At 41.9% G+C, this 27,265-nt stretch overlaps 1 protein-coding gene across 2 annotated transcripts in view; it reads right to left on the reverse strand.

Annotated features, from left to right (window-relative positions):
- Positions 1–22,153, reverse strand: part of EPHA3 (EPH receptor A3) — a 229,837-nt gene extending 207,684 nt beyond the window's left edge. The window contains exons 1-2 of one of the 2 annotated variants that reach the window (XM_075103532.1): positions 21,895–22,153; positions 3,612–3,676 (exon numbers count right to left, since the gene is read on the reverse strand). In XM_075103532.1, coding sequence (XP_074959633.1) covers positions 3,612–3,676; positions 21,895–21,982 — 153 coding nt within the window. In that variant the 5' untranslated portion in view covers positions 21,983–22,153. The remainder of the gene's footprint in view (positions 1–3,611; positions 3,677–21,894) is intronic. The other variant, XM_075103522.1, reaches the window with a different exon arrangement.
- Between the last annotated feature and the right edge of the window lie 5,112 nt (positions 22,154–27,265).

A 27,265-nucleotide genomic window follows, 5' to 3' on the forward strand; every position in this document is an offset into this window, starting at 1 on the left:
AATATGAGTAATAAACATATAAAGATCAAGTCACAAGTTGGGTGACTGCAGAACAACGTACTGTGATTTTGTCACAAATTTTTTTTTTTTTTTTCAAAATTCCCAAAGACAACAGAGCTAGAGTCAAATTAGAAACATCTTTCTTACTAAAAAAAAAGCTGAAACCAATACAACTACTCGCATGAATATGCAGAGCAGGATTTAGACTGTACTCTTTTTGTCCTGTATGAATTATCCATCACATTTCTATTGTGTATTATTAAAGTGACTTGCTTTTTTTATCCTCCCAACCCCCACATCTGTGCTGCTGTAATTTACATGAATTGCAGTTAATGATCACTTGCGTTATGCTTAATCAGCATATCAATAATATACTCTGCGCAGACTAAGTAGCTCTTCTTTCTTTCCCCTTTAATGAAACCTATAGAAACGAAACCGGTATTTGACTGATTGGCATTACAAAAAGGTTGCCTAGGCAGGTGCTGGAGATGGTAGTACAGGATACAGGCCTTGTGGCTGCTGCCAATCATGCTCGGGCATCAGCAAAGCCCGCCATTATATTTTTTTAATTCCGCTGCCTTGCTATCTAGAGGGGCCGATGTTTTGTCCTTAAGGGATTTTAATGAGCTTGACCAGATCAGTGTTACTGATGCCAAGACTGTGGTTGTGTGGGATGGTTCAAGGAGAGATCACATTCTTACAGGGTGATATTATTAACCATGGTCTAAAACACTGCCATTAGAGTGTTCTTATGTGGGACACAGAAATCTCTGAATACAAATGAACTATAAATCTTAGCATGAATATTCAGGAATTTCTTGAAAGCTGTTATTATATATGCCCGAGTCGAGGCAGACTTAAAAGAATAAAAAAGAACCATTGAACGCTGAAAACAACAACCAATCAATTTGGGCCATTTTGCCAGAAATCAATCAATATCTTGTATCGATAAGATAGAATTATTAACCTAGTAAGAGGTTTATTAAACATTCTGGCTAAATTGTTTTTAAAAATTCTGTAAGTCACCAGCTTCAGTATACTGACATTTATGGCTTCAGATGAGACCACTGCTGCATGCTGGAGAAGAACTGGCACAACACCAATATTCTCATTCGTAAATCACAGCCTCAAGTGTAGCTCTATTAGCTTTACCTTGTAAATCACCACTATGCTATTAGCAATCTTTCAATATGATGTGACATCTTTATTATAATGTTTTTCCACTAAAGTTTAAGTTCATATTTTAGTTAGCTCAGAGACAGATGCAGCCATATTTACCAGGTTTAATTAATTGACTATAAATAAAGGGCTGTAAAAAGAAGACGTCTCTTTCACATGATGTTCAAGTTGTCATCATTTTACAGCAAAATGCCAATTCAGATAGAATAGATGTTACTATTCCCATACTTTACATTAATATCTCAATATGCAAGCTTAAAATTTCACAGTATTTTGAAGGCTACAGTTGAGTCTCGGTTCTCTTACAAAAACACTCACAGTACATGATCTACATTAATTTACTACCATGCAATTTTTAACTAAGAATTTCATTAACTTGTAAGAACATCAGTACAATTTCATGATTTACTTTGGCTTCAAGATTCATGGATATTACAGTAAATAGGAACAGCACGCAGAGACACACACAAGAAAATTGTGCTGGATTTACCTGACAAAAACTTGCAGAAGCTAATAAAATTGCTTTGAGAGATCTGGGGGCCCTTTTTGGTGGGGTAATGTAGCACATCTGTTTTTCTTATAGCCCCCAAGATACCCTGTATCATTCCCTACCAACTGCTTTAGGCATCCAAGGCAAGAGAGGCACAGCTGCAGGGAGCAGAGCTGTAGATCTGCACAGCTGCACGGAGATGAACAGAGCAGAAGAGTAAAGCAGAGGAGGGCAGGGCAGCTGGGAGAGAAACAAACGAAAAAAAAAAAAAATGCAAGTGGAGACCAAAAAACCTGATGAGATAGAAATTGCTGGAGAGTTCCCTCTTGGACATCCTGTTTATAGAGGTTTCTTATTGGGAAAAGTCAGCAGGAACAGCCACTAGAAAGAAACATGAACCCTCTTCCCACTTCCTCCTCATGAGAATGGAACAATTTGTTCAGAGACACAGAGAGAGATCCACGTATAAACTCAAAAAATAAACCAAGCCTTAATCCTTAAATACTGCTAAACACCTGCATAACACTTAATAGCAAGAAGGCACTACTTAAATATTAACAACTGAATCCCATACAGCAGAGATGCAAGAGTACTGTTACCACTAATCCCTGCAAAAGTGAAAAAGGTGAAGTAACAGCTTGCCCAAAGCTGCAGAAGCATCAAAAAGCAGATGGCCATGATCCTACAAACAAACCAATGAGCAAACACCTGCCAACACCGAGAATGCAAAACACAGTTGGTTTGGAAAAAGGACAGTGAACGCACTCTTAGCTAGCAACAACTCGTCTGTATCAAGACTAGAGACAACATTTCCCAAGGACTTAGAAATGGCACGACCCTCTGGCAGAGGTTTACTTATAAGGTAGAAGACACAGGCAGGTAGAGAGACTCATGAAAACTTCTACAAGTTGTCATCCTAAAGATAGGAAACCAAACTAAGACTGCCACAGAGGAAGGAAACAAAGCACCATGAGGGGAGGCACAAGTCACAGGACAACAAGAGAAGAAGCCACAGGTCTCCGAGCAAAGACTTGAAGGCACAACCTTCTCTGAGGGTGAGGAAAGCTCCAGACACCAGGGCTTCAACCTGCCAAGTAGGTTTTTTTATTGTTCAGGGGACAGAATACAGGAACGCATGAGTCTGCTTGTGTATCTGCACTACGCAATGTAAGAGTGTAATGAGTTGTTCCTACACACACACATTCCACAAAGACAAGAAGTTGGGAAATGACCAGATATCAGCACCACTGGATGGCTCTGCACTGATATCAACTCATCAAAAAATTTTAAAAAGAGACTGGTGGCAAACGCTATGTAAAAATGATGGAGTTTTCAAGTTCAAAAGCACAAATGCTTTGAAGGCTGCACTTCTCCAAATACAACACCTAGTTTCATTAGATCTGGATACAAGCTAAATAAAAAAAAAAAACAACCCTCAAGAACATTATTTGGACATGTCTTTAATGACATTTTAACTCATACGTAACAATACTTGAACAATTCAGCACAAACGTTATCAAACAAGTACTTACATCACCCGCTTATGTCCACACATTTTTCACCTTCCACGATTTCCATCTGAATAAATTAGTAATACTATGCAACAGTCCCATGATATCTTTTAGAAATACACATTGCGATAGAAGAAGGAACAGTACCTAAAGGCGCTTTTTTTATTATTATTTTTTGCTCAATGCACCTCTTGCTTTCATTTTCTCCAATAAGAGTGAGTTCTTCCTGGGGATTACATGCAGTGTAGCGTGTGCTCTAAAGAGAAGGCACCATATCTATATAAGCCATATATTGCAAGATTAGAGCAGATTATTTTTGAAGCTCCAGAGAACCAGCAGTATTGCACAGTGTCCTCTGAAGAGGAAACAATGGTTAAATAGCACATTGGTCTGTAGCAGCACTTTTCCATTTCACAGTCTAGTGAACTCACCCCATGTGATGGGTAGGAGATCCAGCCCAGCTCCCCTTGAATTGTTTTTGAATCCAGCAGATTAACTACAAAAGAAGACAAAATGGAGAGGAATGAGTTTCATTTGCCTCTGTCCAGTTAACCTCAGTTACCCGTACCAAAAGATGTGTTTATTTGGGGACCTTGTGAAGCAGTTGATTTGTTCAGGTGGCCTGGCAGTTAGCTACAAAGGAGAAAAAGACAGACAAATGAAAAGGATTCTCTTGTTTATCTTAAGACACGGTATGAACAGCAGACGGGGGAACTTTTCAAAACAAAAAAAGTGACAAAAAAACAAACAGTGGATCACTGGCCAAATTAATTACAGCAGGGGGTGGGAACAGAGCGCTTCTATCAGCTGTACAAACTACAGCGTTTTCCCCTTGGACGCCTGAAATTTGGGTCAATGCATCTAACTACATGGGTGAGATCTGAATATTTTAATCATTATTTGATTAAAGGCCTGTGTTTGGCATATATAATTTTCTCAGAATACAGGAATAAATAATGAATGCTGATTAAAGTCTTTCCTGCATTTCTTTCTTCCTTCTGATCCAATTTGTTCTCAAATTGTCTTGTAGTAGTGAAGTGTTTCCTAAATGTCATGTGTAACACATCAGATGCAAAAGTAATTATTTACAATGTTATAAGTTCAGACAAACCTACTTTTGAAGAAGGCCATCAATTCATTGCTAATCTTGCTGTTATCTTTTTTTTTTTTTTTTAGGGGCATGCAACAATTTTCAGAGCAAGGAGAAAGATTTTATTTGTTAACAGTCCAATACAGACATTTTTTCAGTCAATCAAATCACAGTGGTTTTATACACATTTTAAAACAAGACAGGTACTTAAAATAAATATATAAAAATTAAAGCATATTCTTCTTCGGTATGTGCTTATTTGTTTCTTACAAGCACAAAAATAAATTTTGCTCCTAATCCTGGCCATAAAGTCTCCAAGTGCTTAACCACACAGTACCCCAACTAACCATATATTTATTAACATGAAGAAGAACAGGTGAATTGATACAAAGTATCATTAAAAAAATAGCCTCCATATAAATACAAACCAATGAAGTGTAGTACAAAACATGGCAATGCTGTTTGCAACTGCACCAATCTGTGCACCTTCAATATTTATTACCTGCAATCTGGACCTACTTTCATTGCCCCCCACCCCTTTTTTTTTTTTTCTCTCCCCTTCAACATGGAAAGTACTGACAATGAGAAAACACATGCAAGGGAATTTTAACATCTGAGACTGATGGATCTATTAGAGGTGCCCACTGTAGAGGTCTGAACAGCTTCAGCTTCTATTTGTAAGCCTGAAGGGTTGTCACTGCTCCCAGAACCAGATGGTCTGGCTATTGGTGCTCAGAGAAGATAAAAGAATAGGACTAGGAAAGGAAAAAAAGAGGGAAATGATCTATGAATCTGCTAAGTTAGGCTATTTGTATTATTTCATCATTGTCCTTTTAATTGCTGCTCAATTTTGGACAACACTTACAAAATAGAGCTATGAAGGCATTTTTCTCCTGTGATTGGGAAGTATGGGAGGGGAGACAGTAGCGAAAAAGAGGGTCTTGTTTTTAATACTGTGCACATGTTATAACCATAAACATACATGATGACTACATTTGTGTGCACACCCATTTCTGTTGTGTATGTGTATATATGCAGTGCTATTCTACCATGAACAAGCTGCTCTGCCATCCACATGAGGAAAAATGTCTCCCCCTGAAGTTATACACCCCTTTAAAAGAAAATGACAGTATTTGAATTTTTACCTATATCAGTAAACAAAATATCTTTCCTAATCTCAAAGAACATAATCCAACATTATATATTTCTTATCTCTGAATTAATCAATAAATTCTCAATCACCTACACAAAAAAAGCCCTTTATTAAGTGCATGGGGCCCTAGGCAGATTATTCTGAAGCAAGGTTTGCAACTATAAAAGGGAAATACTAATAAAAATTCAAAAGGAAAAAAGTGCACTTCTTGCTTTCATGACTAAAATTCCCACAGACTATGGATCTCCTGGGATAAGACAGATATGTTTGTTGTGCATCTGCAATGCATGGTGGTGCTTCTGAGGTAAATTACTTGGTAATAAGTTGCTAAGGCAAATCACTCTGAAGTAAACTTAAGTAATATATTTATTCTTTAAGAATAAGCTTCTTGAAAACATGATTGCAGCCACTCTGAAATTCATGAATTCAGTCCAAATTCATGAGCCTCATCTGGAAAAATAAACAGGCAGTAGAATCAAAACATGGTGGTAGTGTCCCTTGCCAGACTTGCCAAGCAGCCCAGCAGTTAGAGCATGCCCTCAAGGTGCAGATCAACATTCAGCATCCTACCTGTATCTCTCTATGCTGCCTCAGTAATGCCAACTCCCTACTGCCTGCCTATCTCTCAGAGCAGGTTTACCAGGTTACCAGGTACGCCGATGAGAAGTACTCACAGGCATTGTGACAGGGCCATGGGGGGGCAATTAAATATTCAGTGCAAGCCATGTGTGGCTCACAACAGGTGGATGCCCCAGCCATGGGGCAACTTGTGTTGCAGTGCAGATCAAATCTACAACCTTAACATTTTTTCAGCCTTCTCCTTTGTTCCACCTTCTTTGTCTTCCTCATCTCCTTCAAACTGGCATTGCTAGGCAAACTATTTTTCCATGCTCATATGTGAGGGAGAAGGGAGGTTCTCGCACTGACTACAACAGGATTCTAGGTCAGATGCAACTCAGAGAATGCAAGGAGGTGCATAAAAGAAGTGGTATGAATGTTCCCATTACTGGCAAATAATGAAAGCAAAGCTATGCTCCAGATCTGTAACTTTATTAATAAAGTAGCTTTGTGCTAAACATATTTATAGCTTTCATACTGCACAGTCTTTAACTTCCTCCATTTTCTTTCGTGCAAGAAGGAATAAAACTTGTCATGCCAAGTAACTATTTAATATCTAGCAGAATAAGGTCAGAAAACCTTAAGTTCTTTCACCTATCTAGCCACATAGTCTTCAGTGATTGTAAGGACCACTCATTCCCTTTTTTGTGTGTGTGTGAAATGCCAAGAAATAAAAGACCACAGGAGGGAAATAATACCCAAAGAGAAAACACAGTTATGCTGACACCCTAGATAACTGTTGCTTTGCCTGGATGTCTTTAGCATTTGTCTAGTAAGAATTATATTACAGGCAAGCAGAACACAGAGTAGACTTCCTGAGTACTGAAACTGTTTAGAATTCAACTCAAATTCCAACATACAATACTTTTGTGCTATAAAAAAATTTGGGAAAAAAAATACTTTTCACCAAACATATACTGCTCCTTAACAGTATCCAAAATGCAAAACATATTTCCTTTCAGCTAGTCACCCGAGAAAAACACCTTCCTCTCCCTAAAAATAAGCTTCTATGACACTCACTTTTCCTGTAACTTCAAGAGAGATGTACACCTCGGTAGAGAGCAATCAATTAATACAAAACTTACAGGCTGCAAAGATCATGGTTCATAGACAAGAACAATAGGAAAGCGTAATGTTAAATTTTGTCATTATATGTCCTAACATTACATACTAATCTGGAAATTGAATGAAAAAATAGCATTTCCCTACACTAAAACTGATGAAATACATAAAGAATGGAATAGATATTAATTGTCTGAAGTTTTTTTGCATGGATTTATAGGATTAGGTGAAAAGTAACAAAGTAAAGCTTTACACAAGCACTTGATTGGTCGTTTCAACTTCTTTCAACCCTGATATATCTCCAGAGTAACAAAAGGCAACACTTGGTTCACAAAGCTGAACTGACCAATTCACGAAGGGTAACATGAAGACATATCCGGTCAGATCATGCTCAGCAGGCATATATCAACATGACCCCAACATGTCCCCACATACAATTAAAGTTAAATGAAAGCCGATGATTAAATGCACTACAATTGCATACAGCCACGTATTCACCAGATGAAAGAGGGAACTGGAGAGAAGAGAGTTTAACTTCTCTTGTGGCGCTGTCTTGTGCAAGGTCTGTGACTTTAAGGAAAGACAAAAATAAACAAAAAAAGAGGTCAAGCTACTTTGTGTGGCAATACATTTTCTCTCCTTACAAGTGTAACCACTAGGTACTCCAGAACAACTGGCTCAGCAAAGAGCATGGCTGTGCAAGCTGTCATAACTGCAGGTCAGATATGGTCCCAACTTCAGGGTCCCATTACCCACAGCTCTCACGTTCTTAAATGGGATATTGGGGAACAGAAGGGTTGGCATATTATGTCCCAAAAATAAAGCAAACAACTCTTCTTCCTTTCTAACTATTACTGATTTCCAGAAGAGAGTAAAGAGGTTGTTTTACAAATCATGCCACATGAAAGAGAATCAGGATTTCCAGGCTCTTTCTGAAGCTTACACATTTCTCACCCACCTCATTTGCACTCCTATTATCTCCTGCTCCTGCAAAACTGTGAGAGTATTATTCAGCTAACTCTTACAGAAATCTCTGAGGTTGACCAGCTGGTTACTAAGGGTAACTCTTAAACTAGCTGAAAAGCTTTGCTGCTGTCAATGATCCTTTCCTACAGAATGCCTCAAAAAGGATCGCTGGTTATGCTAAGGAGACACAGAGGAGCTCTCATTAAACAACTTCAAAAAAAAAAAAAAAAAGGTGCTGTCTAGTAATCTCAGTGTCCTGCATTGGTTCCCATCACGTAATTAACTCCCTTTAAAACTAGTGGTAAGTATGAGGGAGAATTTAGTGGTATTAAAATACAGCAGTACTATAGAAACTGAGCAACCATCACTTCTGCTCTAAAAATCAGTGACTTGGTCCTTCTGTACAACAGCCTCGCTCACCATACCGTACACCGTAGCTAATTCTGCTAAATGGCAGCATACCGGAAAAATGCTGATTCAGAACTTGGCCTCTTTTTAGAAGCTCTCTCCTGCCCGACTCTCCAGGCCTTCCACATTCGGCATCGCAAGAGAAAGCATTATTAGTTCTCTCAATATGCATTTCTACCCTGGGGGTAAAGATGAATCTCCTTCCAGCAACTGGAGCAGGGACACGGACACGAAATGCAAAGCTCGCTCACTCTCCTTTTCACGGCACCAGGCAGAAGATGGATGAGGGCTTGGGTAGAGTTTGACACAGTCATGCTATCAGAAACTGCTTCCAGTTGGAGCGTGGTGGGAGAGGGCCTGCCGCAAGGCCCACTAACAGCAGGTTTCATCAGGAGTAAGTCATGCCACTGGGAGAAAAAGAACTGTACAACTAGCAAGATACCGGAATACAGCCTTAAAGCAGCACCATTTCCAGAAACATGTGGGGTAACAACTGCTACAATGAACTGAACACAGTATAAATACTTCCCCCAGTAAAAAAAATAAACAAATGTTGTGCCAGGTAGAACCACCCAAGATCCCGCTCACTACCTCAGAACGGGGGAGGAAAGCCTGCTAGGAGGCAACTCGCAATATCTAAAGAAGAACATGCAAAAACCTTCACCTCTGGAAAGCATTTCCAAATCACACTCTTTACATCAAAAGTACAGAGTAACAGTCAATGAGATAAAATATATTAAGTATTTCTTCTTCAACTAATTAACATTTCCAATTAAAAGTTAAAAAAAAAACCCAAAGAACAAGCAACCAATGCTGTTTTGTGTTTTCCTGTTTGCCAAACTGTCAGCTTAGAAATATGCTAGTTAGTTATTAAAAAAATGCTAACAAATGGGAAAATTAAATTTGCTATTCAACCAAAAAAAACAAACAAACGGTAAATGCCCATAATTGAAACGTGTCATATAATCCTGAGCAGCAAAGAAAATACTTTGCGGCAGGAAGTCAGCCAAAACTTGGTTTTGGGGTGGGACAGAGAGGAGTCAGTGCAAACCCTGACATACATTTTTAGAATGGTGTCCTCTTCCTGGCTAAAGGGACTTGCACCTGGATTTTCATCCACCTATGGGTACAGATCTGAGTCTTCTCAACTTTCCATTCCCCCAGCAGCGGCAAAAGTGAAATAAAAGGAGCTGCAGCAATGCCTTTGTTTATTCTGAGGCTAGAAGCAACACCTACAGACTGAGCACATTCAAGGCCAAAGTTGCACCTTGGTGCATTCACCATAATTGCCAACTAGGATCTGCTGTCATGCTAACGTTGCTGAAATCATGTTGAAATTTGCTAAGGCAGACCACAGAATCTTTGGGGAGGGACAACAAATAACTAACTAAAATAAATAAATAAATAAAATCAGCAGGTAAGATACCACTCCATGAAGCAACGCTAACCAATGCAATACCCTCTTCATGGACGGGTGTTCAACAGTGAAGTCTGGTTCTAAGCAGCAGACTTGGGGCCTGATTTGCTGGTTGTCCGTTAACAAAAAGTCAAGTCTGCTGTGACTCGAGGATCCTACATCTCCTCTCAAACTTTGTAATGAAGATGTAATTATTGCTTGGAAGAAAGTGACCTTAGCATAAAAGAGATCTGCAAGGTCCCCATCTACTAGCTCTGCTTTTACAGCTCTGTCTCCCCCCAGCCTGGGGCACCCTAGGAGCAAAGTGACACTAAGCTACACAGAGTAAAGCCTCCTAAAAACAGCCAAAAGAACATACTTTGTAGCGCGTACTCAACCCAAGTGCCAACAAAGTTTGGCCCATTTACTACACAACGCTTTTCCAAATGTGAGATTTCTCAGTGAGATTTCTGCTACAGCTCAAAGCCAGACTACAGTCCTTCGAGAGGCACAACGCTGTGAGGTCTGCACTTTCAACCCTTCTTGCCTACGCCATTATACTGTACAGTACAAATCTGATTTTGTGCAGAACATTCCAAGTTTGGCAACTGTCATGTTCACTCTGTGGTTAATTGCTGACTGAATAACTCCACCTGGGTGGAGGCAAGTGATGAAGAGATAAGGGAAAAACAGTATGAATTAAGAAACAGTTGCTCCAATATTGACAAAGGAATCTTCACAAAAGACTGGATAGCCCAAGCCTCCATTATTTTCATTTAAATGTTCAGTGAATAACTGTTTACAAAATTAAGAGACTGTGTTACAAATCTCAGATGAAAAGACAAAAGACAAGCAATATGTGTCAAGTTACCCTATAGATTATAGCTTCTACAGAACATATAAGGTTCCTACATCAATTCGGATTATTTAGCAAATTCTATTTTTATGGCGGTTTCCCACAGCTTTTGAAGAGGAAGAGTTTCATTTTCCTCCCAGATTTTACTCTTCTCATCAAACACACTCCCCAAGAACATCTGAGGCCACACTTGGATACCTCAGTTTTTCCTACAGCTGAATACTGAAGCAGCCAAAGCAGGAACCCTACTGCAAGTTTCTCTCAAAAGGCTGCCACGAAAGAAGGAACACAGGACAACGATGAGCAATGCAGGAATGCCTATAAATAAAAGCACAAATTGTAAACTGCAAAGCCAGAGCCGATCAGGGAGACTGCAACTGCATAGCAGCCCTCTCCCTGCTTGCTGTGCACAGCATGAATTTCAGTACTGCTAGGGATCAGCAGCACTCCCGTGCCCCCTTCACGGTGGCTCAGACCATGCTAAGTGGCAGCCACAGCTCCACGTGCTCCTCAGCCCAGCCAGCCTGGCTCTCATCACCTGCACTCGACGCCAAGTAGAAGCTCTCCAGCAGTCTTCCTCCTTTTGCTAATATGGAGCCTGCGTGCGGAAAAGGGACAACACTATCCTAAGTCTCCTGAACAGAGAGGACAATGACAATCAGGTCTGAAAATAAAAGCCTCACGTGAGAGGTTTCAGAGAGCAAACCTGCAGAACTATGCGGTTCCTCAGCAGACAAAACGAACTGATTTCTCACAGCAGAGCAGAGAACAAGTAAACTTGTTGCTGGAAATCTTAGGAGTGTTCATGTAACACCAAAAGCCACTCCCCCCATCCTATTGTGGGGGGACCTCAAGCAATAGATAAGGTTATGCAGCTTATGTAAAGTTTTCATCTTGTCCTCTCGTCAGTCTGTATCGAGTCTACATAGGTGCGCCGGCACACTCAAACCTCCTACCGTAGCACCTTGCAGAAGTTATTCTGGCTACTGTAAAGAGAAAACAAAGACAAGCCATTTCTGCACCAATGATGACATATGAAGTAGCAGCTCTTTTTGTAGGAGTGAGGTGACAAATCTGTACACTGCTTTTTCTTGGAGTACCTGTCTGCGTTACGTTGACAACCGCCCATCCATTCTCACGGATGAACACAGACAAAACAGATTTTATTTCTTTTTTATTAGTTTGAAACATGAGAGTTCTCTTGATATTGTTAAAATGGCGTAAAGCTCAATTTCCAAGTATGCAAAAACATATGACTGGTGGGCTGGAATGCAATGTTTATCAAAGGGGCCTAATAAGGTTTCAGTTTTATTAGGCTATTTCCTGTAAGTTGATATGTGCCAGTTCTTTTCATTAAGAGAGGATATAAAAATTAAAAATGGATTAACCTAATGGGTTCCAAATTACTGTGTCGCTTTCACTTCTTTGCTTTTTTTTTTTTTCTTAAAACAGTTCCAATTGGTCCTTTTCCAGTACTGCCTACAAGAAGCATAAACCCTTAGATACCTGAATTACTGTTCAGCTGAACTCACATTCAAACCTGAATCCTGCAAATCTCATTCTACTCTACTACTATACCATTAAATTTGACATCAGTGAAACACCATGTTAAACACGTAAATGCAAAATGGGGGGCAGAGTGTTAAAAGGGAGTTTAAATTGCAAAACCAAGGTCACCTTTCTCAGGGAGGAATTATACCAGAAACTAAGGATGAGGTTCAGTTTCCTAAACCAAACCACTCCTTACCTTTCACCAGCCCAGAACAGGAGTGGGTCTCTTGCAGGATGTCATATTTGCAAGTCCCGTTGGGTGCCCAAATCCTGAGGCACAAAAAATGGCACCATACACCATGTCTAGCCAAAACTCAATGGCAAACATTACTCACATAATTTTAATAAGATCTAAAGCACTTCTCAGAAGGGCTTAAGCACACTGAACAACTAAGTCTATTTACTTCTGCACTCCTCCTCCTTTGGGAAAAAAATAATATTCATTATTCACTGGTTTTGCAGAATTGAGGTCTCCTAAGATCTGACAGATTTGGGGTCTACCTGAGTGTCACAGAGATCCCCTTGGGAAGGCTTCTAGCAACTTAAGCGGGGGGGGGGGGGGGAGGGGGAATGTGTTTCTACATCACGTCCACATTCAGTTGAGGCAAACTGAGAGTTCAAAACCTAGTATGACATGCTGTGTTTCTAGAAATCTAGATACCAAAAGGTGTCACAGAAGAGGCACCTGGGCACATCCAGCACCCAGGACTAAAAGTTCCTAGGTTCCCACAAACTCTACAGCAGTTCAAACATATTCAAGGTTCTGAAATCACCAAAAATCACAGCAAGTAATCAATAGTCCTTTGATGACAGAAATTTTTGAGACAGGGACCAGAGCATAACTCCAGCAAATGACCATTTATTTCTTAAAAAGGCTGTGACAGCCCCCCAAGAGAATCAGCTGGCAGCATGCCACAACTCAGGAAAAAAAAGTTGCTTTTCAGAAATTCTTTACATGGGGCACAGAAAAATAAACACCCTTTCAAGTGAATATAGTTGTGTTGGGTTTGGTTGTGGTTTGGGTTTTTTTTGGGTTTGGTTTGGTTTTTTCTTTTTGTTAAGTTTGAAACACAGAAATTAAGCCTTGTAAAAAGTTTCTGAGAATCCTGAAGTACTTAATTTGGAAAGCCACCTACTCTGGTGTACCCTGAGAGGGTTTTGTCAAGCTTTTCTTCTCTACTTCCACAAATCAAGGGCTTGCACGGGCTATGAAATCCTTGGGTCCTTACACAGCTACTCCACAGATAAAACCACAGAGCAAATGACTAAACATCTTGGTGCAAATTGGGGAAGTAAAATGCCAATAGCATAAGAAATCTCCTCAGATGTCATGTTGAGAAAATCAAGATGCTAAAACCAGTTTTATTTTCCAATACGGTGATGTCACCAACATGATATTTTCATTGTTTGCCAGGTTAACAGAATTTATGGAGGTAATTAATGCAGAACATGTGTGCTGAGCTATCCATATGAAAAATGGAATTGCCCCGACTTCATTTGCTGCCTTTGCAACCAAAACCCCACTAACATCTTTTTTCACTATTTCCATATGTGAGAAATACAAATATTTATAGCAAAGGTAAATGCCTAAATGACTGTTCTATTCCCATCTACCCACAAGCCAGTTTTTCAGACCCTTGTCTTCTGCTTATTCCTCTACTTTCATTACCTTCCCACAAACAGCTCCGGTTTCCATTATGTTCCACAAATTAAGCATGTTCCTCTCGCTTCTCCAGAACTGCTTTCCTTGGTTAGCATGGACAACTTCCACTTCGATTTCCTGAACACCCTCTGTCCAGCTTTAAGCCACCTTTCAGGATCAACACAAGCAACTATGGAAAAAGCAATGCCATTAAACATACGATTCTTTTCCTGTGTCTGTTTTTCCGGGCACCTGCAGGATCAAAGCATCCCCTTTCTGGTAAACAACGTTTAGTAAGAAGGAACAGACGTGCAGCCTTCCCAGTCTGGAAAAGAGAAGATGACTTGCCTTCTACTCTTTAGGGCTGGATGTTGGTTTATGGAAGAGACAGAAGAAAAAGCACAGGCGTGAGAGAAAGACTTGCAGGGCAGCGTGGGTGGGTAGGCTGGGAACAAATGGGACCGATGAGGTTTCCCTACAGTTGGGTTACCTCTAGGTGGTTTGGGTGAGCACAGTACATTTTCCATAGCTGTAACCACTTTCTCCTTGAAAACTGAACTCTCAACCACTGCTGGGACATTTGCTCTCTAAGGTAAATCATCTGTGGGAGAAACGTTTTTGCAGGATAAGGCCCTTACTGTCTCAGAACCTGTTTTGATGTAAATGCCTTAAGTGGGTGTTCTCCACACCTGGTCATGAACATTAAGGCTGGACAGCCATACCTTGCTGCTTTTTTTCCCTGTTTGTTTGGGGTTTTGGTTTTGTTTTGTTTTTTTGGTTGTCCCCCGCCACCCCCCACCCCGAGAAAGCACTGTTACAGAAAGATTAAATAGAATGGTAAAAATGCCTCTACCCTGCCTAAACTGCAGCCTCTGTTGAAATTCACCACTGGTATGGTAAATCATAGTCATGAAGCTTACTAATGTAAACAAAGCTTAGACTTTCAGGGAAGCAAGGAATTTCTTAATTTGTGCTTTGCTCAGTGTTCAGATCATTGTCAGCACTGAATTCTGGGTTCCTAACACTGTCATTAATTGTAGAAAGTTTGGATTTTGGCCTGATTTTTCTAAGACTCAGGTCCAACTGTCACTCCATCTCCGCCTCCCTACGCTCTTATTTTAATCCTTCTCTCTCCCTCTCAAAAGGGATCTCTCAAAAAGCCTTGCCTCTCAAAAAAGCATACAGAGCAAAAACCCTCTAGCTGCCTTCTCACTTCTCAACAACTAAGTCACGACATCCAATGTCACTCATTGCTATCTGTTACTGCACAGTTTGTGGGAAGCCTACCATGGACCAAAACATATTTTGGTGTTTTACTTGTTATTTAAATAGTAACCCTTCACTCTAGATTTCTAGAAAACTCTCCTTTCCTACTGACCAACTTAAAGGTTCTGGTTTTAATAACCGTCTTCTTAAGTAAGGCAGCTATGCTTTAGCATGTTTTTTTAATTATTATTTTTTAAAAGAAGAGACCAATGCAATGCAAACCTTTCCATCCAGATATAGGTATACAAATTATATGAGAACCCAGGCAGGGGAGGAAAAAAAAAAAAAAAAAGAAAAAAAGAAGAAAGCACCATCCCACACCTTATTACTCTAAACTGCCCTGACTGGACCTTTACATTCATCTTATTGTTCACTTAATTGCTAGCGAGTTTCAACCACAGTTCATTTGGTCTGCTATTCTTCTTTCATCAATATTTTTCCAGCAGATTAATGGGATTTTCCTCCATATTTTGCCTGGAACAGCAGGATACAGTAGTTTAATAAAAAAAAAAAAAGGAGCAGGAGCATGGCACTGAAGTTTCTGCTTACAGTGTGCCTGGTTTAATAACATCTCTGCAAAGTTAAGGCTGTACATGCTGGTATTTCATTCAGTCTACCCATCACTCTTACAGACTAGAACTCTTTTGTCACCGTCCCAAGATTTCTTTCAGACAGGATTATCTTTATTTCTCTATTTTTTCATTCATTCACTGCAGAAATTTAAAAGGGATCTTCAGTCTAAGGGACAGAATTTTAATCTTACATCAGTTTCACACTGCAAAAATGACTACTTACACTGCAAAATAAGTACTTGTGCTAGGATTTGTCAAGCGCCTAGGAAATTAAGAAGCACAAGGCTACCGGTGGGGAATACAATCCTAACCCAGCAAATTACTACCACGTTCTGTTTCCAAAATTACACCACTGGGAGTTCATATCTAATCTCCTGAATTCAACTATTTTCTTTTAAGTTTTGATTCTGTTTAAAACAGTTTAAATATAAAAAAAATATAAAAGCTACTGCTCTAAAGTGTTTACAGAAACATGAAGGGCTACACCACTGCAGTGAATTTTTGGCAAAACAGAACACTTAACAGTAGTCACATGCATCTGTAAACAAAAATTCTTCCACTTCACTGTATCATTTCTTATTGTAACTCTTTTCCTCCCCATAAATTTTCAACAATGCTTCAGCAAATCAAACAATTTGTTTTCATAAGAAAGGAAATGTTAAAAAAAAAAATTAAAATGCCTACATTTCACTCCAGAAAAGCAACTGTTCAGATGCTGGAATTATCTTTTAGAAAGGCGAGGGGTTAGCGAGATCCCTCTGCCCCACCTCTGAAGTTTTACCCAACGCTTCTGGACAAGTCCAGTCAATTTTGTACCTTAGGGTTTCAAAATGACCTTTGTGTGTTTCAATACCAGCTCCACAGAGTAGAGCTTTGAACTTTAACAAAAGTAAGGACATGATTATATCTCCAGTTATTTATATATTGTTTTAAAGAAAACTCAGGCAGCAGCTACAAAGCGGCAGTATCTTCGTGAATTACAGGTACCTTATGAAACTAACTCGGGCTCTGTATAAAAGCCTACAAACAGCACTGTTGCATTCAGTAACAGCTCTGTAGTGACCCTCACTGGTGATAAAATCCAGAGCTCTGAAAACAAGAAAACGAACACCTGCATCCGTATTTCTAAACTTTCATCAAGTGGGGATTACAAGGACAAGAGCCATTACATACGCTCCTAGAGGAAAACTTGCAAGTTCGCAAACAGAATCAAAAGTAAGTATACTAATAGCGATTTACTTAACTCTGGCAGATAATAAAAAAAAAAAAATTAAAACTAATTTGTGTATCTTCCCAGATGGGAATGAAAAATTTAAGTTGAAATCAGAATGCACTCCTGATGTGCAATTATTTCATGTAAACAACTGTTAAACTTCGTGTGCCTGTTATCTGTTTAATGCTTTCCCTTCTGGTAGTGCCTCTGAAGCCTGATATCCTGAGGCTGAGAGTACAGAAGAGTTGTAACCCATTTCTATGCCCTGACCGCTTCATGGGGTAGCAAATACATTGTATCCAAAATAACTGCAATAAGAATTAATTGCTGTGTCAAATTTGGATGTCTTTGTATTTCAAACACGTGCTTCAAGTCTGCTACAGACAATGTAGTGATTTTTCTTTTTAATACACCGTATTGAAATCAGCAGTAATTCAAGACAAACTTCAATGACAAACAGAAAAGAAAATAAATTATTCCATGTGTTACACCCTGCTATCAAAAATGTTGACAGAAAATGAGGAATTTACCCAACTTAATTCCCCTGTTGCACAGGATTTTTAAAACATCACAGTGCAAATTTTAAAACATGTTCATTATTTGTCTAATTGTACAGCTCAGGATTAAGCACAGAAGCTTTGAATAGGACACAGCTGCATGAAAAACAGCCCTCTTAGACCCCCACGACTTTGAGCTTTCTGAACTTAAATTTTAAAAGGTATCACATTATGATTTCTAAACCTACTTGTAACTTCTTCTGCAGATAAACACTCAAGAGGAAGCTAGAGGCACCAGCAGGAATTGTGTCGCGATACATGAAGACTTATCTCGACCTAATGACGCCTGACATGCAGCGAGGCGAGATTTGTAAAAAGCATTTCCGCATGCAAGCCCTTTAGATTGTCCCAAAAAGTTGCCAGTACCGCCAGCCTCCCCCAAAATTACGTGCGAAAGCTGGGCAGGCATTTTGCTCCACGTGCAAACACCGCATTCTTCAAAACCACGCCAAGAGCCGTCATTGCTACAAAGGCACAGTAAGTCATCTTTAGCGACTTTAAGCGTTAACAGAGACCGGTCCGGACAAAATGGTGCATTTAATTGCGCAGTTACACAAAGTTCTGAGATGGTAATCAATGAATAAAAGATGAAACCGCATCTCCAAATCCAATACAGACTGAAAATAGACGCTGATTGGAACCTTCTTGCTGTAAACCAAAACAGACACTATTTGAAATCAAGTACTGTAAGCAGATTTACCGTATTGATCTTTTGGTAGCTGTGTTCACAAGAAATTAATTTTATGCTAGATTGAGAGGTTACAAGAAGTTTCCTGTCTGCACAGTCAAAATATTATTGAAGCAATTCAGGTTGTCAGTAAAAGCTTAAACAAATTTGCTGATAATCCTGTTAATGACCTAGGTCAAGTGTTAACTGTTGTGGGTTATAAAACAGTGAAATTAAGGTTGCTGGTACCCTCAGGCAGGCAATATAGTTACAGAAGAGATCGAGGAAAAATTATTAAATTACAGAATGATACAGCTCATTCAATTTCTTGATACGGTAGAAATCATTCAGAAAGAAATTGCAACCTTCTAAGAAAAAACCCACAACCCTCTCTAAGCACAAAATATCCAACAGAATGGAAGAGCAGAACATGTGGTTTCTATGCACCTACGGGGTTCGCTTTGCGACTTGAGAATGGAAAAGTTAGATGTTAAATATTCCTGACATTTTCCTGCCTCGCAGAAAATGGCACACGCCTTACCACTGCACATAGATAAATCTGAACTTTAGAGAACCTTCTTGAGCTTCCGTGATTCCATTAAAACGCATGCAGCTCTGCAATGAGCACGGCAGATAGTTTAAAAACAAACTCAGTGGAAAAGTATGTTTCGTGAAGAAAAAAAGTAAATAAAACTTCTCTGGGATGAAGAAAATTAACAAAAATTCAAGTACTCCAAGAAAAATTAAAGGAAAAAAAAGGGGGGGGGGGGGGGGGCTACATTTAACACCACAAAGTGAAGCCAACAACACTCACTTTCAGCCCCTCTTTCATCCTTTTCTCCCTTCATCCCATCTGCTTCCATTGAGATATTAATACTAACTCAAACAGTTGACAGCTTTAGTATTAATTATAAACATTACCTGAGGTTGTACTTAAAAAAACAGAATAATTCTTTCAAGTCAAATAAATTCAGGAAACATCAGTGGGAGCTCTGAATGTACTCTTGTGACATGCCTCCTGCAACATACACGTACCCCAGAACTCTGACAAAGCTACATGCACACACTAGAAATTAGTTCCACCCTTTGTTAAAACAAGCCACGAGGAGAATTTCAACAGTAGCTTTAACAAAAAAGGTAGGGAAAAAATGTATAAATTTGTATTTATATGCCTATATTAACAACCTCCATTCAAAGTACAGCTTTTTCCTTCTTAGAGGTGGAAAAAGAAAACTTTTCTAAATACCCCACAGAAATGCAGGAACATCTATCTCTAGTTTTGGGGGGAAATTTACGGTCACAGCAGTAGGTAAGCAAGCGAAGTGGTGAGAAAAAGATTATTTAAAAGAGGAAAACCATCTTCTGACATGATTTAAAGTTGCATGCTAACGCTCCATCACCGAACGATTTAGTGTGTCAGCAAATTATAATAGTTCAGATCTCTAAACTCACATCATCAGCCTAAATATACTATAAATAAATAAAAGAGTTACTGAGCCTTCCTAAGGGCAGGGGCGAGTCCACTCCAGTTTATCTCATTTTGAAAAGAAAGTCAGCGTTCCTTTTTTTGAAAGGAACAGCAAAATATATCCTTGAATAAAGTAAGCATGAAAAAGCGGGTGACTATCTGGTAACGGCATTTATACTGTTGTTTTCACTAGTCATTTTGAAAATATTGCCCAAATCACACAAGTTCTTGAAGCTCAAAACAGAGAACAGAAGCAGTGTCTGCCGAAAGCTGACTCGGACAAGTATGCTCAACATACATTCTGTATGATACCAATTTTTTTTCCTCCCTTCTCAGTTCTCAGTGTCAGTGATTTTAAACAAAGCAACAAAAAGTTGGGTTTCGCAAACTGGAACGCTCTAATATCTTTCTGGCATAATTAGTCTCACTTTACAGTCTGTGTCTGTCTACCTCTGCCATGGAGGCAGAGCTGCTCCGCTGACTGACAGAACTACATACATTCCCAAAAAGCTTTTCATAATAAGACAAGAGAACCCCCACCAACCCTCTGGCTTTCATTTCTGAAGAACATTTGTGGAAGATGACAATATTTACAAAATAGCACATATCTACAGGCTTAAATGTGACCAACTATTAATAGCACCTTCTTTTAAATAACCTACAAAGCACTGTGCATGGAAAACAAGTTTACATAAAGCATACAAACAGATGATATATTGCTCTTCTGGTACAATGGCACCAGAGCTTCCTTCCCAGCAATAAAACCAACTGATTTAAGACTATCCAGGATTTGTAGAGTTTGACTCTTTCCTTATTTGTTTTATATTCTATTTCTTTTTCCTTCCAGAAATCATTTAAAGTTGTTATCTCACTGCCTTATCCCACAAGCACCCAGACTATCAATAAGTGTTATTTGGACAGGGGAAACGACCAATCTAATAGCTTTGATACCTGCTTCTCTACACAAACACCACAGCTCAAGCAGGTGCAAGTTTTACACGGTCGTTTGATGCTAGAAGCTCTTCGTAACCTTTGGCCTCTAGATTTTATCCCTAAAGATGATTACACTGGACATCCCGGTCATGCCGACTGCAGCCGTGGTGCAAATGAGCAAAAGCTGCATTTCTTTTTTTTTTTTTTTTTTTTTTCCATAGGGAAAGAACAATCTTATCTTTTTTAAAAAGTATTTCAATTACTTTTTCAACGGCTGTCTAGCAGTCATTATTTTCCTCTGAAATCCAACATGCATTTTCGTCAGATGTCGTCTTAAAAAGTACAACAGCAGACAGCACACCACTCATGCTTTGTTTATGAAAATTTACACACATTCGCGTACACACACCATTTCAACACCTTAAAAAAAAAACTGATACAAAACCGCTACGCAACCAAAAAGAGGTTTTACAGGGGAGCAAGCTGCTTCTTCGTATTAATTAAAAGTTTTGAAACAGAGGACGCCTAATGAAACCGCCACCCCCACACGCACGTATATACGGGCTCACAGCTCGGTTATCACCGGCGTGAGGGAGACGGGGGCGGCCCGTTAGCCTTTACAGCCTTTTTTTATTAATTAACAAACGACCCCGACTCCCACCGCTGTCACCACCACCCAGCTATGCGAGGCTGGAAAGGGGGCGGCGGCGGCGGGGCGGCTCGCCCTGACCGGCCGGCAGCGGGGCCGCGGGGCACCTGCCGCCACCCGGGGCGCTCCGGGGACCCCCGCACCCGCTCCCGCCGCCGCCGCCGCCCCCGGCCCGCACCGGCACCGGCCCCTCCCCGCTCCCCACCTCGCCCCCGGCCGCCGCGGCTCTCACCGCCCCGCTGCCGGAGGAGGAGGCGGGAGGACGGCGGCACAGGCTGCCCTTCTCACGCCAACTTTCCTCGGGGGCGGGTGGGGCGGCTGTGTGTCCCTCCGTCCGTCCGTCCGTGCTCCCCGCGCCGAGCCGCACCGCACCGGGCGGCGGCCGCCCCTGCACAGTCGTGAGCGGGGCCGCGGCCGCGCTGCCAGAGCGCAACGCTGGAGAGAGCCCGACGGTCCCGGGGAGAGGAGCCGCTGCCGCCCGGGACCGCCTTAACGGGGAGGGAGGGGGGAAATAAAATTTAAAAAAAAAAAAAAAAAAAAAGGAAAGGGAGGAAAAAAGAAAAAGGGGGGGGGGGGCGGGAGAGGGACCGCGAAGCGGGTCCGCCACGCACCCGTGCCCGGCGGGACCCGGCCGGGCCGCGGCTCACCTTCGTTGCCGGGGCGGGCGCTCAGACGCCCGGCGGCGCCGAGGGCAGCGCAGAGCAGCAGCAGCGGCGGCAGGCGGCGGCGGTCCATGTCGGCGGGGCAGCGCGCAGGCAGACCCGCATGTCTCCGCTCCGCATGCCACCGCTCCGCGCCGCACCCGCTCCGCGCCGCTCCGCCGCCGGGACTGCGACCGGGACCGGGACCGGGACCGGGACCATGCCCCGCGCCCGCCCGCCCGCGCCCGCCTTCGCGCTGCGCCCGGGAGGGGCCGCCCCCGCCCGCCCGGCCCCGCCGCCGCCGCCGCCGCCGCCGCCGCCGCCGCGCCGCCCCGGGCCCTAGCGCCGCCCCGCCCACCTGCCTGCCCGCGGGGAGCCGAGCCGAGCCGAGCGGGGCGGGGCGCTCACCGGCGGGCTTTCCGCGGGACTTGAGCGCTCGGAGGTCGCCGTCCCTGCACCGGCACCCCCCGTCGCGCGGGGAGGGGGCAGGTACCAAATTCCGGAGGGTGCAAAGCAAGGGGGCAAAGCGGAGAACCTGCCCCCCGAGACCGAAAAGATGCCCCGTCACGTGCGGCGTGTAGCAGTGCCCGTGCAACGCGGGGTGACAGAAGGCACATAACAACAACTCGGAAGCCTCGGCTCGGTGTTTTAGCCAGCTACAATCGGATCATGTCCAATTACCGGTCTTTCCTAGGCTGAATATAACTGCAAGGTAGTGGCAAAGCCTTTAGAGTTTCAGAGCGCACCTGTAGCGGGCTTGCTAGAAACATGCCGGTTATAACATTCATCCCTTTGCTGCCCGCAGCAGCTCCAGCCCAGTCTGCTTCACGCGGGGCCATAACTCTGACCCCAAAGAAGAGACTTATTTTGACCTCACTAAAGCAAACCAGAGCCTTGCAGGTGGCAGGGGCCTCCTCCCAGATGCTGCTGTCTGAGAAGGGGTGCAGCTTCACTCTAGAAGTTACCATGTAAAATGTGCATTTTAGAAGCGTTTTTTACACGTGTGCGCCTTAACTCCAGTCCTCTCAGCCCATCACAGGCCCCAGAGTACCTGTCAGAGCAGAGGGCAGAGCACCAGGCACACAGTACTGCTATTCCACTGCTCCCAGGGGGAATCACTGAAGAGCAGCACTTCCCAAGCTTCCCCTTCTGTGGATCATTTCTTCAGAATATGGACATCTTTCTTCCCAAGTGACTCATCTCAGGTCTCCAGAGCCACTCAGCGAGGTTCTGTGGAAACGGGAAAATATTTGAATAATACTGAGGTCAAATAAATATTTTACTCCAAACCAAAGTTATGCATCCACGTAGTGCGAGGTCTTGCTCTGAATGCATATGCTGTCTGCACAGGCAGCAAGCAACAGTCTGGGAGGAAAGAAGCCTTCGGCTTCTTTGTGGAACTACAGCGCAGAAGTAACGTCAAAAGTCTTTGATACCACAGGAACTGAACCCCCATGTTTCACAAACCATTATGTTAAACGCCCGAACAACCTTCCTCTTGATGAATACAAAAGAATATTCCTACAGGGTCGCTGAGATCAGCAGGACAGCTGAGAACCGCTGCCTGCAGCATCCGAGCTCCGAGCTTACCAACAGCAACGCTGGCTGTGGGGCAACACTGCTACACAGTACTGCCAGCTGGCTTCAGCTATGGCGCACCTTTCCTGCCCCCCCGCAGCGGAAGAGGAGGCGCTGGGCTGGTTGCGAGTCAGGGCCTGTGCCAGTGTCTCTCCCGCACAATACTGGCATACCGCAAACTATCTGGTTTAGCTCCTCCAGGTTTACATCGCACTAAAGGGGTTGGAAATGTGTGCAAGCCCAACCAAACGAGAGATACCGCTGCCAGAAGTCAGTCTCAGTCAGGTGCTTCTCTCAAGGGAGTACAGTGGAGGACATGAGCATTACTTTCCTTCTCCTTTCCTGTTCCCAGGTTTGATTATTCAGTCAATCACATTAAGGAACAATCAAATCTAATAACATTTGTTGTTTCATGACTCCAACCCTTCCTTTCACTTATACTTGTATTTACCATCTACCCTACCTATTTCTTCCCCGGTCAGATTTCCAAAAGGAGAAAGAGAGATGTCCGCAGGTCTTGAGTGGGAACCTCCAGGGGCAGAGAGAAGACCAGGGTGGTCTGGCCATATGGTTAATGAGGTATGGCCCAGAGAAGGGGATCTCCCATCCTCCTTCATCATACTCAAGGCTCATCTCATTATACTTTTTCATTTATTTGACAAAGATGCTTTTCCACAGCAAAAAGACCAGAAATATATTACTCGCTCTACTAATAAAAACTTTTTTGCAAACCTTTTCCTAATCTTTTCTAGAACACACATCTGTCTTCACTGAGTTCTTTTGTACAGCAGAGGCAAATCTGCTATTTAAGCCACTACTAAATTCTCAGGACACTAGTTTTGGTCCCTGTGGAGTCGCATCTTTCTTTCATGATTTCAGGTAAATATTGTTTTAAGGTGGAAGAAAAAGGGTGAAGAATGATAACAAATCTCCGGCAGGGGGGAACCAACAACAAACCAAACTTCTGTTTTCAGTAAGTAGGAAAAAATATTTCCAAAGCAGCAAAGAAGGGGATTTTTGGTTTTCAGTCTTCAGGTCGTGTGTGTATAAAACATCTGCACCTTCCAGCTGCATCACCTGAGTCTGCTCTTGCTCCCCCTGTGGGAGCAGCAGGCTGAGCACCCATCATTGTTTTACTGCACAAAAGTGATTTGCTGAAGAAGGAAAAAGGAGAGGCAACCACATTCAACTGCCAAACCTTGTTTTTCTCCTCTTGGGAAGAGCTACAGAGTTTATCATTTCCCTTCCCAGGCTATTGCTTTGTAAAGGAGGAGCTTTTTCAACACTTAAAGAGTGGAGGCGGGTGAGGCAGCTCCTTAGAGTCGGTGAGAAATACATTTTCTCCAGCCAGTGCCTGACAACACGTAGGGCACAGCACTTTGGCAAAGGCTGCGGTGCAGCCCTCTTCTTCCACCAGCACATGCAATCCTCCTGACCCTCTGAGCCACGTATTGATGTGTCATATGGCTGGCAGTCAGAGGATGCGCACCGTACAGCTTTGCTTGCCAGGGAAGAAGAGAACTCCTCCAAGGGATCGGAGGCGGCAGCTGGTGCCTGATCCCAGCCCGAGCATCCCCCAGCATTACCCTGCCCTATATCAGGCTCCAAAACTTGGACTGACCAGCATCCCTCCGGGTTGCGCATGGTACCACCTCAGCACGGTAGCTGCTTTTGAACTGCTCCCAAGCCTATACTTGTATGTCTGGGATTCTTCTCACAACTCACCCACAAAGCCCACATCTGAGAGAAACCACTTGAACTTTCTGTCGTGATGTAATTTTCCACAGGTACAAATTTGTGAGGTCGTTTTCTACAGGTACACATCCAACTGAAAACAAAAAATACCCCAGAACAAAACAGGGTAGGCAGGATGATAGAAAGGAGCTGGTAGGAAAATATCATGGAGAAGATAATAGAAGTTACAAGTGATCGTGCTCAAAGCATTAATGTCACCATTAACTCCTTCACTGGTTTGTGGTAAGAAAACAAAGGATGACTATTAGAAATATCTATGCAACGTTTTACAAAATAGCAATTTGACTACCAGGTAAAGATTTTGTTTAAAAAAAAAAAAAAAAAAAAAAAAGGTAAAGGAAACAGAAGAAGGAAGGAGAGGAACAAATTAAGATCAACAGCTTATGAATTCCCAAGTCTGTCTGCCTCACAGCAGCGCGTGTGCACACACACACATGCATACACACATACACACATATTTTGGGTTAGTTTCACCATCTGTGCCTCAAGGTGTATTTTTCAGCCTTCCATTCTCCTTGTGAGGATTAGACATGCATCTCAGAAACAAATGAAAGATCAGATTTTCATACTGTATGTGGACAGCTGTTAGACAGTTTCATAACAAGGGGCGACGCAGATAACATGGCCAAACACTACAGATGAACTCTGCAGAATTTCTTCTCCGGATTGGAGAAACTTTACTTTAAGTAAATATTGTGAGGTTACTCATAGCAAACACATTCTGAATTCATAAATGTCTTAGCACCAGAGAACTCATCTCATCCAGGAGAAAAAAAAAATCAAACACTACAGTCCATATAACTCACATTTTTAGCATCAAAGGACACCTCTCAGGCTAAAAACGAATAGCAGAAATATTTGGAAAAATTTGACATAAAGAACGTGTTTTAGAAATCTGCAGGTTCTGGGGAAAATTCTCAGCAGGAACGAAAGATAAAATCCATGACAAATTTTTCACTATGCTTTTTTTTCTCTGTGGCATGTAACCTGGAATGCATTGTGTTAGTTTTGTGCAAATTGTGTGTGTACTCTATTAAGAGTAATTTTGTGTGAGCTTAAAGGGCACCTTTGAAGAAAGAAAATAGCCTCTGGTGGCATTTCTACATAACCCGAGTGCACATGGTAATATCTTTGCCCTAGCATCCATAAAATCATTCTAGAGAAACACATAACCATGATTTATGATTTTCTGCCAACCCTGGACTTTAATTTCTTTAATATATTGAAGATCAAAATCCTTACTAAACACAAATTTTATCTCTTACATTTTTCTTTTGTAAACAGGGAAGTGACACATTCTGTGATTGCATAATGGAAAAAAGAAATCATAACACATGGGCAGAATGCTCCAGATCTCATGTTTGCATACTAAATAGGAAAACAAGTTTCTGCCTAATGAAAAAATGTTACAGATTATTAGGAACAGCCACAGAAGTAATCAATCAATGGACTGGGCCACAGTCTGCTTCCAAGAAGGCTTTTTAATGTTTACAGCTCTGGAGTTGCATCGTTTAATTAATTGAATGACATGAAGCTTCTAATCTTAGAGATTTCACGATAAAATATTTTCCTTCAAAAACAAATAAAAAGAATTAAAGATAGGTTCACTACTCATAAAGAAAGGTGGCCGGACAATCCCCCATTTATTCGGCGAGGAGGCAACGAGCACAGCAGAACAATGCTCCCCATCGGTAGATGCCTCGCCTGCGACTCGATGGGATTGTTCGGAGGCGTGAGAACATTTCCTCCTCAATTTCTGGTACTTATTTATGAAGGTTTTTATTTGTGATGTTGATATCCACCCCCTCCTCCCTCCACAGAGACCTGGACTGACACAACATTTCCACATAAATCATACCAGGGGCAGCTTTTCAAAGTCTTTCAGCGATCATTTAGGCCTCCAAATAAGCATATCTGCATATCTTTTCAGATTAACTGTTTAAGTGTTGAGCTCAAAGATCATAACTGGAAGCGTCACTGCTTGAATTCATCGTAAGGCAGCAGTCTGCTGTGGGTCAGTCTTGGAAATGGTGACCGAGGAGGA

The sequence above is a fragment of the Phalacrocorax aristotelis genome, chromosome 1 (genome assembly GCF_949628215.1).
Source record: "Phalacrocorax aristotelis chromosome 1, bGulAri2.1, whole genome shotgun sequence".
Classification (NCBI taxonomy): Eukaryota; Metazoa; Chordata; class Aves; order Suliformes; family Phalacrocoracidae; genus Phalacrocorax; species Phalacrocorax aristotelis.